Raw genomic sequence first — 21948 nt, 5'->3', positions numbered from 1 at the left:
AGGCCCAAGTTATAAGGGACTGAGAAGTACTGAGAAGGTACAGATGATAATAAGATGTAATTCCTTCCGAGAACATGAGAAAAGCAAGGCCCATCTCTGCGCCTGAGAAACTACCACTGCCTCAGTTTCTAAGATGCTCATCAATGTCATAAAGCTTTTGGGTAAAGAGTATACAATTGTAAGATGAATCCCCAATTTCAACAATGTTAACTGTGAAAGAGATTGTATTAAAATTAAATATGGTAAAAAAAAAATTTGTTTTTACTTCAGCAATATTAGATTCAGAAATCTAAGTTACATGCTCATCAGTTTTTAATGCTTTAAGCTTTGTTTTTTCTTGTCTTAGTTTTGAAACTGTACTTGATTTAATTGTACATGTGGCAAACAGAAAAGAGAACGTGTCCATCCCTGTTAGAGGGGGAGCAAGGTATGCCTAGGTGCAGCACAAAAGGTTTAAGTGATTTAACATACAGCAAGCACTTAGAACCCAGTGGGGGCACATAAGCACTCTATTTTAGGGATTTCTATCCTTTTACAGTTATTTAGCTCTGGGACTATGGTATCATGACAACTATTCTAAAACAGATTGGGTCTGATGTCATGCTACTAACATTACATAGTCAAATCCAGGGAAACCCAACTTGCTTTTTTCAAAATTCTTGTTACTAAAGACGGCTAGCAAAGCCTTCTTATATCAAGGAATCAGGAAACCCACTGATGGTGAGTCAGCATCTTAGTAGACTACATTAGTGATCAAACTATGAAAATACTGTTAAAGGAACCGAATGGACTCTCTCTCTCTCTCTCTCTCTATATATATATATATATATTTAATCCAATAGTATACATGTATTAAAAAGGGTAGAGGGACTTCCCTGGCGGTCCAGTGGTTGGGACTCCGAGCTTCCACTGCAGGGGGTGCGGGTTCGATCCATGGTCGGGGAAGTAGGATCCCGCAGGCTACATTGTGTGGCCAAAAGTTAAAAAAATAAAATAATAAAATAAAAAGGGTAGAAAATTCTGGCATATGACAATTCAACCAAGGAAAACCAGACTACTTTTTCAATGCCCAATTCTCTGACTGGCTAAAGATGATACTCTCCATCAGCACAACGTCTGTCTCAGCAATCAATCACAGTTGTGTCTGTGCCTACAAATATCACATATTTAAAGGAGTAATAAGTTTGCTTTGAGCTTACTAATTTCAACCAGCGCTTATTACATGTGATCAGATAGGAACACTCATTGGAAATAGGCTTCTTTATAAGCACACCTGGTAAGTATGCTTCCTAATGAATGACTAGTAGGCTCAGAACACAACTCATTTACCAGCTGAATCAGCTGAAAGTCAAAATACATTAAAATTTGTGTTTATGACAGTATTATTAAGGATTATGTTTCACAATTTGTGCTTGGCTTTACACTTTCCAGTTCCTTCCTCCTTGTTTCATCTGAATAGTTAGAATGTAAAGGAAGCATGTACAGCTACTGTATTTCAGACAAGTCAATTTTGTGCTGTGCTCTATGTATAATCCTATTTCAGTTACCTTTTCTGTAAATGAATCTTGTATCTTGACAAAGACTTAAGTGTTACTGCTATAGAGTTAAGAGGTCAACAATTTTCGAGTCCTGCTGATACTTGGATGTCACCCAATACAGATATTTTTAGGTGCTTGAAGATGTGCCTAACTTCCTATCCCAAGGATTTCACTCAGCATAACTTCCTTTAAAAGTTCCAAAACATCCTCTACCTTCACTAGTATTAATCACAGTGAAGAAAATGCTGACAACAGTAACTTCATTGAGCCCTTCCAGGAAACTAGCAGAATGTCAAATAAAAACTGCAGTTTCTGTCTTCTACAGGAAATAAATAAAAATGCTGAAAGTGCAGCATTCCTTTAATTCTTTCATCAACAGTATACCAGCCATTGTCTTCTATGCGCTCCACACATTATAAGCAACAAATAAAAATGCCCTTGTGGACCCCACACTTAAACATATAGATTTATTTCTACTCCATGTTAGTGTTTGAGGCAATCATTCTCAGGAGAATTTTTTTTTTTTTTTTGGCGGTATGCGGGCCTCTCACTGTTGTGACCTCTCCCGTTGCAGAGCACAGGCTCCAGATGCGCAGGCTCAGCGGCCATGGCTCACGGGCCCAGCGGCCATGGCTCACGGGCATGTGGGATCTTCCTGGACCGGGGCACGAACCCATGTCCTCTGCATCGGCAGGTGGACTCTCAACCACTGCACCACCAGGGAAGCCCAGGAGAATTTTTTTACTCTGGTCACTCCATATTGTTAAGTAATACATTCAGGAAGGAACCACAGTTGGAGACAGGAACTATAAGACTACTAGCTTTGGTAAACTATCAAGAGACTCAAAGAATTTTTCCTACTTGTAGCCAACTAACTGGAAAATTAAAAAACCTTTAAATGTTACTCGTTCTTTAAAAATAATAATCCAATAATTTGATGAAATATCACATATCAATTCTGACCAAGCTGCAGGGAAATACAGGGAAGTTTTTACACCCCAAACCTTGCAGATAGGTATGACTCCCCAAGGTTATGCCCTTTCCTGTATAAATGCCATTCAGCTGGCACACAACAACTGAATGCTACCCAAGCTATGACTGGTTATGGAAATGCAATCTAAAGCAGGACACACGATTTAAGGGACGGCAGAACTACAAAGATTGTGAGAGAACACATGGAAGTAAAAAACACCAAATAGGGTATTCATTTTCCCAAGTAGACTATTCCCTGGTCATCCAAAAAGGCTTTTGAAAGCTGCTGGAGAGAATGTGGAAATACTGGAACTCTCATATACTGCTGATGGGGATGTAAAGTGGTGTAGCTGCTGTGAAGAAGTTGGGCAGTCCCTCAAAAAGTTAAAATATAGAGCTACCACATGACCCAACAATTCCACTCCTTAGTATATATCCAAAAGAACTAAAAATAGATATTCAAACAAAAACCTCTAATGTTCGCAGCAGCACTATTCACAATAGCCAACAGGTGGAAAGAATCCAAATGTTCATTGATCAATGAAAGGACAAATAAAATGTGGTATATCCATTCAATGGAGTATTACTCAGCCATAAATGAATAAAGTACTGATACATACTATATGGATAAACTTCAAACAGTATGCTTAGTGAAGGAAATGAGACACAAAAGGTCACACATTGTATGATTCCATTTATAGGAATAGATAAATTCATAGACACAGAAAGCATATTAGTGGTTGCTGGGGGATGGGAGGAGGGAGGGAGGAAGGAGACTGCTTAATGGATATGGAGTTTCCTTTTGGGGTAATGAAATGTTTTAGAACTAGATACAGGTGATGGTTGCAAAACACTGTGAACTCACTAAATACCACTATATTGTTCACTTTAAAATGGTTCATTTTAATTTTAGATATGCTTAATATATAATTCATGTAGTCATTTGACAGTTTATATAGAATTTAAAATTACAAAATAATTAACTCGGAAATGTTTTTCTACTCTTCGTATTTCAGAAACCATTTTAAACTCTTCATGCGCATTTTTTACATCAGTGTCTTCATTAGCAGTGGAAAGTCATCTGCATTCCATCAAAGTGCTTTTTAAAAATTCATTATGGTACCATCATGGGAAATTTATAACATGCCTCAAATTTCTATTTCTGTATTAGGAGAGGTGTTTTTACACTTGTTTTTGGATTACAATCTCCAGAAACATCTCCCTAATGGACTGGTTTATGAGTGCAATTTAAAATGTTTGCTTACAACATCCAACAGTTATAATTGTGAAGCCATACACAGAGGAATAATTATTAGATGTGTTAAATTTACCTCTTACCAATCCAGCTGACTTCAAGTCCATGGTAGCCTTCCCTGAACAGTGTTGTAGTATTCAATTCAAACAGAAGCAACTGTAAAGGACTCAGTAATACAGACACTTGGTAAGACTTTTAATATAAGGAAACTCTTTCCTGTGGAATATTTTATGGTTAAAAAAAGACACCTGCCTTAGATTTGCAGAGTTCAATAGGAAAGAATGTAAAGTACCGTAGAGAGTTGGGAAAGAGATGGATTTTGTAAACCATGTTCTCCCTATAGGTTTATTTCCCTAATTATTAATCCTCAAATAATGAGATCTACCCAAAGTTAGTTTTGTGCCAAGCTGAGCATATGTGGATAGTCTTTGGCTTCCCTCTGTCCACTTTAATGGTTTTTAAGTCCTCTTTCTCAGATGAGCAGCTGGTCAGAAACAGATGAAGGCAACTCTCAACCCAATTCTCATTTTTCATCTGCCATGATTCCCAGTTTCAACAGACGGGGGTCATTAAACACTGCAATCACCTTCCCTACTTCAGAAATGGACTGGATATAGAAAATGAGAAGGAGGAGACAGTCTGGTGTAACTCTAAGATCTTGTCTTCAATAACTGGATAAATGGGTAATTTTTTCCTTGAGCATAACGTATATGTTCAACTCAACTGGATAAAGAGAGACCCCCCTCCAGCATAGGGGCTAAGGATTAATATCTGAGTGTCTGTATGGGCTAAGTATCATGATATAAATACAACCACATACTACAGGCTAACTTTACAACTGCCAGAAAGTATTGTTTTTTTTTTGTTTTTTGTTTTTTTTCCCTTGCGTTATGCGGGCCTCTCACTGTTGTGGCCTCTCCCATTTGCGGAGCACAGGCTCCGGACGCGCAGGCTCAGTGGCCATGGTTCACGGGCCCAGCCGCTCCGCGGCATGTGGGATCTTCCCGAAACGGGGCACGAACCCGCGTATCCTGCATCGGCAGGCGGACTCTCAAGCACTGCGCCACCAGGGAAGCCCAGAAAGTATTGTTTTAAATATAATAAAAGAGGAAGTTGAGAAAAGCTAAAAAGATAAGAGCTCGGAATAAACATGTGAAACATTTTTCACAACAGTATATTGCAGAATTTAAATTTTTTAACGTGACCATATGGTTTTAATGGACCCAGTTCCTATTCTTTCAAAAATAAGCTTTAAAATCTGCCGTACTTCAGGGGACTTCCCTGGTGGTCCAGCAGGTAAGACTCCGCGCTTCCAGTGCAGGGGGCACAGGTTCGATCCTGGTTGGGGAACTAAGATCCCGCATGCTGCATGCCGCGGCCAAACAAATAAACAATAAAATCTGCTGTACTTCAGAACTTAAAGAAAAGTCCTTACTTACCCAATGATTCATTAAAGGAAGTACCAGTATTACTGGCAGTTCTGTCTCCAAAGCACAATCCTACAAATGTGTAACCATTTTCCCCTCTACGGTTATGCTATTCAAACTGAGCAAGCATGTTCTATTCCCACTTTTCCCGTCCTCCCTCCCCAAGCATAACAGTCTTCCTTGAGTTCTATTCACGTTTTACATTAGAATAAACACAAAAACATAAACAATACAGTAAAATAGAAAGCAGAAGTTTCCTGCTTTCACAAGTGGCTTCAGGCTGGAACATATTCACTCTCTTGTCACTAAGGAAAAGTCTTAAGAGAAATTTGAGAAGTTTAGCCTTACGACAGGGATTTAGGTAATCTTGGTTATTACAAGTTAACCTGATTCCAATCATTGTGCACAATTTTTTAGTGGGAACTTGGATAAAGCCCTTTAAAAAACATCATCTCAATAACCGTTTAAGGCATAGAAAATCCAGGTGTTGGTTCACTGGCCCCTAATTTTCTCATAAAAACTACTGACCTAAAAACATACTAGTAGAATGTATACATCAAAGAACACCACAGCATACATACAAATTATACAGATCATTCACCAAATGAGGCAATGTGCCACAATGAAAGAAGGGCAAATATTACCACCCACTCACTAGCTGTGTAACTCTACAGGTTAACTGCTATGAACTTCAGTTTCCCCATCTGCAAAATAAGGCTAACCCTACCTACCTGAAGGGATGTTCTTGCCAATCAAATGAGATCATGAACATAAAAGATTTAGCAGAGGTCTTGGCACACAGTAGGTGCTCAAATAGCTATAATGGTCAATTTATTTTGATCTCGTAGATTTCAGGACAATTAGGATGTGATGAATAGTTATTCCCTCTGAACTAGGATAAACTATCATAAATTATGTAAACTATCTTAAATTATGTCTTTCATAACACAAAAGAAGAGACACAAAAATCTGAGTCTGACAGATGGGTTCTGCGTAATACATTCAGATCCAAGCCTCCTGCCACCCCCTGAGTTAAGAGCATTAGCCTCAGGCACTTGGCCACCCCCACTCGGTGGGGGGAATAAAGAAAAGATACCTAAGAGCTGGAAACTTTGCTACAGCTTAGAATTTGATTTTATGAAATAGCTTTAGCATGGCTATGTAAATAAATTTTTAAAAACAGCCTTGTTCTAATATGAAGGACTAAAATATCAGCTATGAACTCACTTCCTATCTAAGTGAGAACATACACTTCTGCACTACCATCTTATAGGACATATAAATACTAACAAAGGCCTGACTGGCATTCCAGGTGGGTATTTTATCAGATGTGGTTTATCAGGAGTCTGACCAAGGAACACTAATTAAAGATGTACCAATGACACAAGTGAGCACTCATGGGCTATTATAAAAGACTAATTAAAATTTTTTCTTCCTTTTGGGCAGTTTCAGAGCAGAATCAATTTTGTGTCATATGAATATTTGTATTAAATCCTGCACAATATCAAACATTCAATAACATCCATGGTTACAATTATGTGTGGACAGCCTCTGCCAACTAATCAATGCAAGCACAAATGCAAGCTGCAGTCAGTTTTGTTCACCACTTTGTCCCTAGTGTAACGTAACTGTTGACATATAGTAAATATTCAAATCTCAGATGAGAACCAAATATTTATAAACCATAAAAATCTAGGTCTTAAATCTGCAAAATAAAATGCTGTCACTGGTTAACAGATAGATACCTGAATAAAATATACTGGACAAAAATTATATAGCCAACAATGAATACCCTTCAAATGCTACACCAAGTACTTTCACATACATGATCTCAGACCTTCATGGTAACTTTGGGAGGTAGTACACATATTTTACAGAGAAAGAGGAGCAAGAGGTTAGTCTTAACCTGCCTTCTCCAATACTGTAGTGACATTTCACAAGCCACATGTGGTTCTGAGAACTTCAAATGTGGCTACTCTGACTGAATTTTCAAGTTTAAGTTAATTAAAATTAAATAGTAATTCAAGTTTAAGTTAATTAAAATTAAATAGTAACTGATAATCGAGTCAATTACGGAAAACTTATGTTTGGAACAACCTACATATGCAAACCTGCTTTTTCAACTGTAAATTTTATGAAAGCTAAATACAGGTCAAATATATCCAATGAAAACAGGGTCTGAATTGAGATGTGCTCTAAGTGTAAAATACACAGCAGATTTTGAAAATTCAGTACCCCCAAAAAAGGAATGTAAAGTATCTCATCTGAAAAGTTTATACTGATTGCATGTTGAAATTATAACTTTTGGGGTACAATGAGTTAAATGAGACATTAATTTCACCTGTTTTTTACTTTTAATATGGCCACTGGAAAATGTAAAATTACAGATGTGGCTCATATTTTTCTACTGGATGGAACTGGTCTCAACAACCTCCAAACCCCTGATCTGTCTACTTTACGGCATCATTAACCACATGCTAAACCAGAAAAGAAGTCACCTTCTCAGGGAAAAGTCCAACAGATAAAAAAGCACACTAGGATACTGATAACTTCTCCTCTTAAGGTCAATCATTGTTTTTCTTCAAAATATTTAGTGTCAGAAGACCTAGGTTCAAATCCCACTCTGACAGGTTACCTTGGGCACTAGTTTGAGTCTCACTTTCTCCTACTGTTTAAGAAGGATATCTGGGGGAATTAGGTGAAGACGTGAAAGCACCCAGCCACATTCATAGGACACAACAGACTCTCACAAGAAAGTCTGCTGCTCCTTCCATTCACTAGTCACTGTTCATCATCACTTCCCAAAAGAGACAGTATTCAACCAACACTTCCTATTAGTGAATGTTTTAATTTTAGGTAACAAAATGTTCTAAACATATAAATATAGGTGGCCAGATAAATCTTCACTCTTAAAAAGCACATCAGAATGGCCTGTAATTGTGCAGTCCCATGTCACAGTTAAAGCTTCACGTAGCTATTTATATTTACATTAACTGAAAAGAAATAAAAGTAAAAATTTAGTCCCTCAGTCACAATAACCACATTTCAAGTGCTCAATATGCCTATGTAGCTAGTATAAATTTTCATCATGGAAGAAAGTTCTATTGAATAGTAACTCTCAAAAAGCAAAAACCACGCAGTAACAATCACAGAAAAACATCCTGTTAAATATAATTCAAATGTCATTAAGTTAAGGTTCCTGAAATCATGTATTTCACTGCACACCAAAATGAAAATGATTGTGATTCTACACACACAGTTTCATGCCTTAAATTATTTCCTAAACAGAGTGAAAGCACATTCACTAGAATTAGCCACACCCCTTTAAGTTGAGTAAATTGACCATTAGGAAAATTCTGAAAACCTTGATACATCTTAAACTTGGAAGCTATTCCTAAAGTAGACTGCAACATAATTCCAAGCAGTATGCCTCTTCCAGGAAGTACGGTTAAGCATATAACATATCCCAGTAATACTCAGCATTGCTTTCTCTTTGCAAATTAAAATCATAGCAAGAACCCCTACCATTGAATGCACAACACATTTATGGATCAAAGGGAAAAGAGCAGGGTTGGGAGATTTTTAATTTCAGACCCAAAGAACCCGGGAATACAGCAGAATATGTCAATTGGCATAAAGATACTTAATGAGCCAAGAAATCAGAGTTGCAGACACTATAGGTAGTCCAGGATTTTTTTCAGAACCTGCAATCCTAGCAAAATCTCGCTCAAATAGGCACTCATCTGTTCACTGCTATCAGCCTAAACATCCTAAAAAAGAAATAAAAACTCCTTTATAACTTAAAAAATTAAGCTTCATTTGATGTAGTTCTGAGTCCTTGATGACAGACCCTTCAGTTGGCCAAAGTAGTTCCATGGTATAAAAATAAATTTATTTACATACAGTTCAAGCTTTGAAGATTTCACAGGTTAACTCTACATACAAGTTCCTCAATTCCTGTTCCCAATTTTTATCCTAAGTGTTTCAGAAAGTTTTCTGCTACTTAGCAAACTGGCAGGGGCTGAGAGGTCAAAGACCTAAGTTGCCAATTAAAATAATCCTTATTAATTTTTATACAGCAAGGGATAAAAATGAAAAGTCAGGAATTATATTATCCTGGAAGAGGTTGGTGACTGGGGCTCTGCACAATAATTAATCATTATCAGCTTGAGTACACAGTCACCAAAGCAAGCTTAAACTTAGTCATGGCATATATACTACTCCAAAAACTGAATGACTGAATTCTTCAAGTTTATTTGCAAAGCTACTTTATACGCAACTTTTCAAAGTATTTGAGAAGGAAATGGCTTCACTCAAGTGTCTGCAAAAACTCTGAACCACTTAGAAATCAGACCCATATTAAATCTGTCTTCAACCAGTGACACGGTTGCAGTCCAGTCTTTGGGATTATTCAACAACCTTGTCTCCTCGTTAATAGAAATGCAAAACGATTGCTCAAACCAGTCAAGAAACAAGATTTACTAGTGGGTTATATCTGTTTTGTAAAGTAAACAGCAACTATAACTGCTTTTCTTGTGTATGATTTTACACACTTTTGTCTGCAGGAAGATTATATTCCAGAAGCACTTTAGTGTCAGGACAAGGTTGTGTTTTCCCCTCACACTCAGAAACATTATTTTCCTAACACTCCACATTCAACAGAAGTAACCACAGCAATACAAATTTGGATGGAGCATAAACAAAAACTTCTGTGTCCACTCTGTCACAATGTTTCTTAACCTTCTGTAAAATAGTGTTTTATTACATCAGATGAGTTATCTGAAAACCAAAAATGACTGAATAAAGTACATTACTTAGCTCATTTTTTGAGTAAAGATTTATAATTCATTACATTTCAAGACAAAAAAGCCTTGCTGATGCAAGCAAAGGTGATACCTGTAAATAAAATGAAATCATGTTGATAGCCAGAATATTAAACCTTTTAATTAACATTTATTTATTGTTATAACAATGGCATAAAGTAAACAGGCTTCAATGGTAAAGTGTCCAAGAGGCCACTAGTATTAGTGTTATGTCAAACCACTGGCATCTCTTATCATTACGAATTAGCCCTTCAAATGACTGAGCCGAGACAGACCTCTTTAAGGAGGTACTTAGAAAGAAAGCATACTTTATTAATTACTTCAGCCAAAGTAAAACCAGGATTGGTGAACCAGGAAAATCAGAAGCTTAGAAGAGACTTAATTCAGTCAAGCCCTCCAATGATCACCTGCCTGGGCCCGGTATGGGCAAGCTGCCAGATAAGACAGTCTGTTGCCTACAGGATAATGCACCATGGGGAAGAACTCTAGAACCTACTAAAGGAAACCAATTACAGACCAAATAACCTTGCATATCTCAGGGCAGGTGTGCTTTATCCCCAGCGGCCGTTCAATTCCATGCAATCCTGAGGAAAGTACTCAAGCCAAGCCAACTAGCTGCTCCAAAGATAACCTCTGAACAACTCTTTTCTCCCTTCTAGAACCGAAGAGGGGATAAAAGCCGCACCATTCCCAGAGACATCAAGAAAGTGAAAAAAGGCGAGTCCCCTTAGGAACCTTGACCCCACGCACTCTGAAATTGACACCGCCCTGAGAAATACGTTCCCCCATTCTATCCTCTTTCTTTTCCTTCAGTGAGCTTCCCAGTTCCTACTGCCTCGGGGAAGGCAAGAGAGGAGCCACTGCCGTTCTCCGCATGCCCGGGGAAGATGCCTTTCCCGTTGAGAGCCGCAGAGGGAGGAAGAAAAAAGGTTGCCTCTCCCCAACCCACCCGCGCCACAACTCCCGGGTGCAGACACGACGGGGGAAAGGGAAGAGGGCAGTGGGAGGTGACAGCCTGCGCTGGCCTAGGGGAAGAGAATTCTTGCTCCGGAAGAAACGCGGGAGAACGCCACCCCCCCCGCCCCGCGACGTACCCAAATGAATGAACTGAATAAAACCGGGGTGGAAGGGTTATTATGCGCAGTTCTTGCCATCCAGGAAGCGAAGATACAGAGGCCTTCAAACCTAGGTATGGCCTCACTGCCCAATGCACCCCGACTCGCTTCCTTTCCACGCAAGCCCCACATCATTTAACCCTTCAAGCTTTCCAAGATAGTGCCCCATCCTCCATCTACCCCAGGAACCGATACCACCACCACCATCCCCCCTCCCCCCCGGTTCTCCCCTTTTTGCTTGGGCTCAGATCCCAGCTTCTTCCTTCCTACCTCCCTCTCTCCACAGCCCTCACTAGCTCGGGCCCACCGCACCTGAAGATGCTCCTGAAAACGAATTGGCAGAATCTGGGCCATGGCGCTGTCGGGGGTGTATGGTCTCCTCCTGTCACTGGGGCTGTGGGGCAGTGGCTGCCCGGGCTCTCCAAGGGAGAGGAGGAGAAGGGGGAGGGGGAGGCTGGGCTCAGCAGGAGAGTCTCCGGGGACGCAGGAAACTGGCAGGCAGACGAAAGAGCTCAGGTCGGGGGCGGAGGCTCCAGGGTCCGCGAGATCCGCAATGGCGGAACCGGGCGCAGCGCAGACTCCGGAAACGGTTGAGCCCTGCGGAAGGATCCTGGCGACAGGACTCCGCCCAGGTCACCTCACCCCCTCCGCCTTATGTACTCCTCCACGGAGCGCCGCGGTGCAACGGAGCGCAGGAATTCGGAGCGTGGGGCGCAGGGCGCTAAGGACCTCGCTTACTGCTGCGACACGAAGATAAACAGAGGAATCGGAGGGACTACTTTTTGTCTCATCACTTTCCCCAGCCGCCTGCTTTTCCCTCCCCCCCCCTTTTTTTCTCATTTTGCCACATCATGCGACTAGGGGCGACCAACGTCATTTCCGTGGGCGCTTTAGGTCTCACCCACGTACTTCCGGGTGCACGTGATGCTGGTCAGGAAAGGTCTGCGGATTGCTGCCGGAATGCAGAGCGAGGTCTAGGGAAGTGCGGCGTCTCCTGGGAATGAGGTGGTTGTTGGGCCGCCTTGAGGAATGGCGGTGCTGCTCCCTTTCCCAGTGGGCCCTGCGTATTTAAACGTAGTCCCTTACGAAGGGGACGTGGCGTGGGCAGAAGGGCCCAGCCTCCCGCCCTCTCCATGACTCAGGGAAACGGCCCCCCTGCAGAGCGCTCTTGGCAGCCGGCTGCAGCGCTCCTCCCCCGCCTAGTCTCCTGTGGTGGGTGGTTTGTTATACCCCAGGGAGGGGGGCACTGAAACACTGAAATGGGGTTTAAAAATCCTATCTGTCCTTACGCACGCCCTTCTGACGGTTGGAGAAGCTGACGCTTAGGTTCTAACAGAACTAGTAGTCTCTTGGGACGTTAAACAATTGACTCAAAGGGCAGTGAAGGCCATTTATGAGGTATCTCAAACTGGCCTTGTGATAGCCTTTCTTAACGTTTCTGCGGACATTTTGGCGGATGTATATATATATATGGGTCTGAGTAATAAATTTGGTGAAGAATTTGAGTGTCAAAAATACGCTAAAGAATTGGACTAAAATTAGAGCAGGATTTTTTTTCCAGCCATATCAAATAATTAATGAGCCTCAAAGATTTAGATAATTAGGTTAAAGGTGGTTTGTAAAACCTTAATGTTTTTCTTCGGTGTGGCTAAGGTACACTCTTGGAGAAAGGGATTAACTATTAGCGTATTTCAGTGGGACCTCCTCAACAGTGTAAACTAGCACTGTTTGGGAATGCAAGCGCTTCAAAGCTGGGGGCATCGTGTCTTCTAACAGCATTAAGGTATCTACAGTATTCATTATCGATTAATAATCTTCCCAGTACTTTATTGCTAAAGTATAAGCTGTAATAATATTTCATAATAGCACAAATACAATAAAGCATAAAAGAATTTCGTTCCGTGCTTTTCATCTTAAAGAGATGTGATTGCTGTTCCAGAAAGATCCTGAGGAAGAATTCAAGTACACATTATTTTTAGTAACCTTTTCAGTTAAACAGAAAACTCTATTAGGTATACAATAATTTTGTGTGTTAAGCAGTTTTGCTGAGAATTTGCTTAATCATTTAAATTGCTTTTAATGTTTTTCCCAAAGTATACCTCACATACTGAGGGTGAGAGAAGAATCTTTGGCAGTTTAGAGAGCAGACAGAGACTGTTCTGCAAAGAAAAGCCTTGCCACCATGTCATCAGAGTGAATATTTATGCTTGGCAAAATTTCATTATGTTTTGTTAAGCCAAATACTTGAAGATGTTCTGTATTCTGCAGCATTCGAAATGACCTTTCTAATACCACTTCAATAGTATAGCTACTTGGAATCTTTTTTGGAAGTATACAAATTCTAAATTAAAAATCTAAAGGAGTTACTGTTTTATTACAGTTAAAGCAGTAGCTTAATCAAGTTACATTTCCAATCTCAGAATCTGGGTTACAAGAGCTGTATTATGAACTGGCCACCAAAATTTTCTTTCTTAATAACTGTCTTGCATTTTCAGACAGACCTGTAATTTTAAAGACGTTTAGAATCCCCAGAGCAATTGATTTTAGCTTGGTTATTTGGTGTGGAATATCTAACCAAAACTGCACTGAGAGTGACTGCTGTGTCATCACACAGAAATCTAATGAATGTGTTGTTTTCAGAATCATTTAGAGAGAAGAAAAATAGATTACAGTATACCAGCTCATTTTGAACACTTTCCTTCAAATCAATAAATCCAAAAATTTTCAAGAGAAAATAATGTACTAGATGATAAACGTTAAAAAAAAAAAAAACCAACCCAAAACCCAAACCGATGCCTTTTAAAGATTAATGACTTTGGCTGAGGTAATGAGAGAGCTTTTTATGGTAGCACGCTGTTCTTGCTAAAGGTGTAGAGGCAGGACAAAAGGTTGTCAATACTTGGTTTAGAAGCCCAGAGGGCTGAATCAGTGTTAATGGTTACCTGAACAGTAACTGAATGCCTTTGTTTTCAGGCACTACCTTAAGTTAGAGAAGGTAGGAAAAAAAAAAAAAAGTTTTCTGGTTTATTAGGTTATCCAACTATGACAGAATCTTTCAATAAGGCTATAAATGTATTATCATCATGGCTTTGGTTTCAGAAAATGTTTTAGTAAAGTAGCCATGTTAATAAAATAAATCGTCAAATTCTTTGAATTTGAAGGTATTTTTAGCAGAATATTCAATAGTAGGTCCTTGCTCTGAGTCACAGCAAGTGCCATTAGCAAAAACTGCATTGCTCATCTGCTATTTTGAGGAATGCCAGTTTCTCAAAACCTATACAAGAAAACTTTATTGTGTCCCTAATTTTATATTTTATGCCAGGACCTGTTTTACATATATATACATATATATATATATCCTCCAATGGGAATGACACATCAGAAAAACTTTTCATTGTAGGATTCCTCTGTAGTTTTTCATCTTCAAGCAACCCTGGATTTAAGGCCCCTGCCTTTTAACTTGACCTTTTAAAAACAGCGTGAACTAGCTGCATTGCAAAAACCACAAAGTAAAGGCGTTTCTCAAACATTAAGAGATTAACTTTAAAGCAGAAGTTTAAACCCAACCCACTGTACCAAATATTTAAATTTCAGATTTTAATGAAACCAAGAGGGATATACTTCAGCATTACCTAAATAAGATGAGTGGTTTTGCCATTTAAACGGCAGCTTTGAGAAACATCTCAGCCCCCTAGGGCCACTGATATGAATCCCAGCAGGATTAGATAAAGACCCTATCAAAGGCCAATAAATGGCTCAGGTATCAGTCAACATAAATAACCACTTTATTTTGGTCCTGTACAAGGCACTGATTATAGGCAAAGCTCACCCAAAAAGAACATTTACAAAGCAAGAAGAAAATTTTCACGGTCTTATATTAGTATGAAATGGACCTTAACTTAAACTCAATTATCACTCACTGCTCAGGCTTGTGCTAAACCTAATTTATATAGACCAGTTTTATAATGTGTCATGGACAGCAATAAGATCTGTAGTGAATCTATTCTGTGTCAGGATCAAGCATGTTCCGAGTGAACAGTCAAGACTAGCCCTGTGGAAATACAATCTGGAATCTAGCATATTATATAGGCCCCTCCCATGTTTTCTAAAGGTTAAATCAGATCCCAGCAGAGGAATGAAATAGCTCATAACATTACCTTAAAAAGTCATTTCAGAAAAGTTGGTTCAAATATAGTGATACACAGAGCTTTGGGGAAAGAAAAACCAGAAGAGTTACAACACTACTGATCAACAGATGCTAGTCACAACATCCCTTTCAAATGGAAAAACAAAAGGTAAAAGAAGCTTGAGAGGATCTACAGAATGAAAGGGCCATGAGGGCCAGGATGTGGGAATGATTGTTTTGGGCTATTTCCCCCCTCCTTTCTAAATATGTAGAACTGTCTCTTTTTACCTCCTGGAGTTATTACTGTCTCCAAAGCAGGGTAGAACCCGCAAACATGTTCTGTCAGCAACCTTAAAATTCTGTCACACTCCAGGGATAGATAGTTCTACAAGTAGCAGTGCACCTATGCAGCCTTGTAATGGTGATAAACTCCTCCTCAGAAGAGAATATTAAGGACTGACTGAGATTTGGTAAACAAAGTTTTGGTTAACTCAATAGTAGCAAAGTCAAGGAAATATAATTTACTCAGTCAACAAACACTTCAGTACATAACAATGAAAAGTTAAATACTTAATGTTAAAATCTTTTGAAAGGCTTTAAAAAATATTTTTATATGGGGAAATGAATTCTGAATCTTAAAGGCCTCAGGTTAATCACTGTGAAGTTTTGGTATACTACTCTTGCTAATGTATATTTAGCCTGATCTGAATATGTACCAAATACAGGACACACGAGAAATTACTGTTTTTTAAATGCCTCATACCTCAGTGTGTCATGGCTGATAAAAGTGCATTATGTAAAACAAACCCAAAGCCTGTTTACTTCCTTTTCCTTGTTGCTCATATTCCAAATAACTGTGAGTTTAATGTTGTACAGTATACAACCATATAATTACTGTTCATTCCATGACACTCCAGTAATGAAAAATACACCGACCTTATTTTTTTCCTACATATTTACTGATTTAAATTTTATTTTTCTTTTCTAAGCCAGCCCTGTTAGCACCAAAAGGCATGAAAAGGTCTCTAGGTTACGCCACTTAATATATAAAGTTGGTCACTCAAATATAAAGCTTTCCACAGGGTGAGAACTAACCTGATAAAGACAGTCCTTTATTGTCTCCATATTTTGGGTCTATCAAGCTAAGCCATCAGATCAGATGTAGAGATAAGATTATACTCTTCATTACTGCAGAGGCCTTAAAAATACCGTTTCTTGAATAGGAACTAGATGGAGTAGCAAACTAGCACACAATGGCAGTCTATAAGTGCTGCACACTGTAAAAAGAAAACCCCAGTCCAAGCTGACTTTCAAATTTTTCTATCTGTAAGAATGAGTGGCACTCAAATTATGCTTCATATGACCTATTTAGTATTAACCCTAGTTACAGAATTGGAAACCTCAAAACCCTTCAAAAAAGCCCTTCTCAAGGTGACACTAATAATCTTTCCACTGTTTATCTCTTATTCCTCTCTCCAACCACACAAATTCTGTCTCCTTTTTCATTCTAGTCCAAGTCCTACCCTTACTTAAAAACTCACCTTAAAATCGATTTACCCTACTTCTTAAGCTATTATAGCATTTATCAACTATACTACCTATTTAATTTGAAGCCCAGGCCAACTTATGTTGTTAATAATCACACCTGGAGTTAGCACAACAATCATTTATAAATATCAACCATATACAAAAAGCACCAAATTGTGCTAGGCTATATTTTGGGTTATCCCATCTTATTTATGATTTAGCTGAGAACCAAGTAATATTAGGTTGAGAAACACATGTTAGATTTTATCTGGACAAATAATATGATTCTTCTCTTTGAAAAATCTTCAATAGCTTCACAAGTTTTTTTTTGTTTTTGTTTTTTATAAATTTATTTATTTTTTGGCTGAGTTGGGTCTTCGTTGCTGTGCGCGGGCTTTCTCTAGTCACGGCGAGCAGGGGCTACTCCTTGTTGCGGTGCGTGGGCTTCTCATTGCGGTGGCTTCTCTTTGTTGAGGAGCATAGGCCCTAGGCACACAGGCTGCAGTAGTTGTGGCACGCGGGCTCTAGAGCACAGGTTCAGTAGTTGTGGCGCACGGGCTTAGTTGATCCGCGGCATGTGGGATCTTCCACGGACCAGGACTCAAACCCATGTCCCCTGCATTGGCAGGCAGATTCTTAACCACTGAGCCACCAGGGAAGTCCCCACAAGAGTTTTGTATTATTCATACTTTCAGGTTAAAGGAGCAGCGAACAAGTAATACAGGTTACTTTGAAAATCTTTGGGAGAATACAGATTACAAATTAAATTTTTTGATTCCTGACATGTTCAATCCTGTCAGCTCTGCTATAAAGAAAAGAAAAAGTTGGGAATTCCCTGGCGGTCCAGTGGTTAGGACTCGGTGCTTTCGCTCCTGTGCCCCGGGTTCGATCCCTGGTCAGGAAACTAAGATCCCACAAGCTTTGTGGCGTGGCATGCATGCATGCATGCATGCATGCATAAATAAATAAATAAAAGAAAAAGTAAAAACCAAAAAAATTCAGTATTTCATGAAATTAAGAGCTTTTCTTTCAATTGAAATAATTTGAATTAGAATGGGTTCATGAAAAGTAGCTTTTCTGGAATAAAGTGCAAGTGGTGAAAAATAAAATCAAAAGAATATTTCCTGGGGCTTCCCTGGTGGCGCAGTGGTTGAGAGTCCGCCTGCCGATGCAGGGGACACGGGTTCGTGCACCAATCCGGGAAGATCCCACATGCCGCGGAGCGGCTGGGCCCGTGAGCCATGGCTGCTGAGCCTGCGTGTCCGGAGCCTGTGCTCCGCAATGTTAGAGGCCACAGCAGTGAGAGGCCCGCGTACCGCAAAAATAAAAAATAAATAAATTTAAAAAAAAGAATATTTCCTGACATGTGAAAATTATATGAAATTCAAATTTCAAATTTCATTGTCCATAAAGTTTTATTGGAACACAGCCATATCCATTTGTTTATGTACTGTCTATGGCTACTTTTATACTACAACAGCACAGTAGCTGCAACAGAGACTGTATGCCTCGAAAGTCTAAAATACTTACTATCTGGCCCTATCAAATTCAAATCAGTTAGTTTCATTAATTTCATTTCTTGTAGACAATTTAAGGAAAAAGAGCTGAATATCTAAATATGTAAATTAACATAATAATGAGGCACTTTTTTGTCTATAATTACGAAAACATTTTTGAGGGACCACAAGACAGGTAAGACAGTAAGACAGGTACTTTACAACATTGCTGTTAGGAATGTAAAGTGGTTCATCTGTTCTGCAGAGTAGGCAACAGGAGTCTCAAAAATCGCTTTCACTGATGTAAAGAATTTGACCATAAGAACATATCACAGTTTCATTTCCCTATTGATAGCTATGTATATAATTTTCAATTTTTTACTGCTAAAAACAATGAAGTATATAACATTTTTATAAATGCTGTATGTAACATAAATCATCCAACTGATTCTAAATCTATAGGAGTCAAATTTTACTAGAAACAGTATTTTATATACTCTCAGAGAGTTCCTAGGATATAAATTTAAAGTTGAGCTTGCTGGGTCACAGGTTGTGCACATCTTCACTTTTACTAGATATTGCCAAAATGTTCTCTAAAATAAGAACAATTTATCCTATGACAACACTTTTTAGGCATATATTAATTGTTGCCAATCTGATGGAAAAGAATGGCATCTCACTTATTTTCAACTGCATTACCCGAATTACTAGTAAGATTCAGTATTTTATTTATTGACCATTCAATATTTCCTTTTATAAAATGACTGACCATGTCTTTTGACCATTTTTCTGTGATAACATTCATCTTCATTTGTTTCTTTTTGTTTCATTTAGTAATTTAAAGGTGAATCATTCTTTTTTAAGAACAGACTTTTCCATAATCACTACCTTTTCCTCCAAGACTCCTTCTCCTTCTTAACTGGATCCAGTATTCCTCCCATACTACTTTTCTCACAGCCCTCTCAGTAGAAATCAGTTCTTCTTATCAACACCATTGTCACAGGGCTTCCCTGGTGGCGCGGTGGTTGAGAATCCGCCTGCCAATGCAGGGGACACAGGTTCGATCCCTGGTCTGGTAAGATCCCACATGCCGTGGAGCAACTAAGCCCATGCGCCACAACTACTGAGCCTGTGCTCTAGAGCCTGTGAGCCACAACTACTGAGCCCGCGTGCTGCAACTACTAGAGCCCGTGCTCCACAATGAGAAGCCACCGCAATGAGAAGCCCGCACACTGCAACAAAGAGTAGCCCCTGCTCACCGCAACTAGAGAAAGCCTGCGCACAGCAGCGAAGACCCAACACAGCCAAAAATAAGTAAATAAAATAAATTTATTAAAAAAACAAAAAAATACCATTGTCACAATTACCTTAAGATGTAATGATGGCATCCCCCTCCAACAAATTCATATATAGTACAAAGTAAGTCCAAATTCCATAGTTTGGCTTTCAAAGCCTTCCATAATCTGTCCTCAACCAATATTTTCAACCTATTAATTCTATTTATGCTCAATGCACCAAATAAACTAGACTGTTTGCCACCCCTCTCAAATACCCCCTGGGCTTTCTAATTCTCTGTCTTGATTTATGCTGTTCCTAGCAACCAAGTGTTTATTGGAAATTCTTCTTCGAGGAAAGCTCTTCCTTACAATATAATGTCAACAAATAAATACAGTTGACCCTTCAACAACTCGGTGGTTAGGGGTGCCCACCCTCCCAGTATTCGAAAACCCTCGTATAACTTTACAGTCAGACCTCCATATCAATGGTTTTGCATCCTCAGATTCAATCAACCACAGATCATGTAGTACAATACTATACTACGTATTCATTGAAAAAAAAAAAACGTATAACTGGACCCACGCAGTTCAAACCCATGTTGTTCAAGGATCACCTGTATAGGAAAAAAGAAAAGCACCATTTTGCAACCATAAGAATAAACTGATTCAGGCAAGAATCATCAGTTGATGATAAAAACAGAGGGTAATAATTTATAAGGAACAGGCTATTTCACATAATCTCAAAGTATCCCTCCCACAAATTACTTATTAATTATAAGAGTAACTAGACTTGGGACTTCCCTGGTGGCACAGTGGTTAAGAATCCGCTCGCCAATGCAGGTGACACAGGTTCGAGGCCTGGTCCAGGAAGATCCCACATGCCATGGAGCAACTAAGCCTGTGTGCCACAACTACTGAGCCCGCGTGCCACAACTACTGAAGCCCACACGCCTAGAGCCCGTGCTCCACAACAAGAGAAGCCACCACAATGAGAGGCCTGTGCACTGCAATGAGTGGCCCCCCCACTCACCGCAACTAGAGAGGGCCTGAGCGCAGCAACAAAGACCCAACGCAGCCAAAAATAAATAAATTAATTAATAATAATAAAAAGGAGAGTAACTAGACTGAAGAAATCAAAAACACCCTAACCAATTAATCAAAATTAATATCAGCAATAAGGGGCAAATACCATGTACCTCCAGATTTGATGCCTTGGGAAAGACACTGTATCACTTACGCAGTATTCCAGTCACAAATGCAAAGCCATGAGGAAACATCAGAGAAATCCAAATTGAGGATATACTATAAAATAACTAACGTGTATTATTAAAAAATGGCAAAACTGCTATTCAAATATGTTAAATGTGAAAGACAAAAAATACATGTAGGCAAGGACATGGAGAAAAGGGAACCCTTGTACACTGTTGGTGGGAATGTAAGTTGGTACAGCCACTATGGAAAACAGTATGGAGGTTCCTCAATAAATTAAAAATAGAACTGCCATACACCTATCAATTCCACTTCTGGGTATTTTTCTGAAGAAAACACTAATTTGAAAAACTATATGCAACCCTATGTTCATTGCAGCACTGTTTATAATAGCCAAGATATGGAAACAACCTAAGTGTCTACTGATGGATGAATGGATTAAGAAGATGTGGTATATATATTTACAATGGAGTATTAGCCATAAAAAAAAAAAAAAAGAAAGAAACCTTTCCATTTGCAACAACATGAATGGACCTAGAGGGTATTATGCTAAGTGAAATAAGTCAGAGAACGACAAATACCATATGATTTTACTTATATGTGGAATGTGAAAAATAAAACAAATGAACAAACATAAAACAGAAAGAGTCATAGATACAGAGAACAAACAGGTGGCTGCCAGAGGAGAAGGAGGAGTAGGGGGATGAGTGAAATAGGTGAGGGACACCAAGAGGTACACTCTTCAGTTGTGTACCTTCAGACGTACAAAATAAATGAGTCACCGGGATGAAATGTACAGCATGGGGAATACAGTCAATAATATTGTAATATCTATGTATGGTGACAGATGGTAACTAGACTTATTGTGTTGATCATTTGGTAATGTATAGAAATATCAAATCACTGTGTTGTGCACCTGGAAATGACACAGTGTTGTAGGTCAATTTACTCCAGTTTACTTTTAAAATTATTTTTTAATTGAAGTATAGTCGATTTACAATGTTTCAGGTGTACAGCAAAGTAATTCAACTATATATACATACATATATATTCTTTTTCAGATTCTTTTCCATTATAGGTTATTATAAGATACTGAATATAGTTCCCTGTGCTATACAGCAGGTCCTTATTGTTTACCTACTTTATATATAGTAGTGTGTGTCTGTTAATCCCAAATTCCCTA

The 21948-nt window shown here is 39.0% G+C and overlaps 1 protein-coding gene across 1 annotated transcript in view; it reads right to left on the bottom strand.

The window, feature by feature from the left end:
- CLTC (clathrin heavy chain) overlaps positions 1–12578 on the bottom strand; it is a 60999-nt gene extending 48421 nt beyond the window's left edge. Inside the window, exons 1-3 of the mRNA XM_007449093.1 lie at positions 12544–12578; positions 12040–12190; positions 11443–11727 (exon numbers count right to left, since the gene is read on the bottom strand). Coding sequence (XP_007449155.1) covers positions 11443–11727; positions 12040–12190; positions 12544–12578 — 471 coding nt within the window. The remainder of the gene's footprint in view (positions 1–11442; positions 11728–12039; positions 12191–12543) is intronic.
- Between the last annotated feature and the right edge of the window lie 9370 nt (positions 12579–21948).

This window comes from Lipotes vexillifer, unplaced genomic scaffold (genome assembly GCF_000442215.2).
Source record: "Lipotes vexillifer unplaced genomic scaffold, Lipotes_vexillifer_v1.1 scaffold433, whole genome shotgun sequence".
NCBI lineage: Eukaryota > Metazoa > Chordata > Mammalia > Artiodactyla > Lipotidae > Lipotes > Lipotes vexillifer.
Note: the sequence above shows the minus strand (reverse complement) of the source record. Positions and strands in the feature narration are given on the sequence as shown.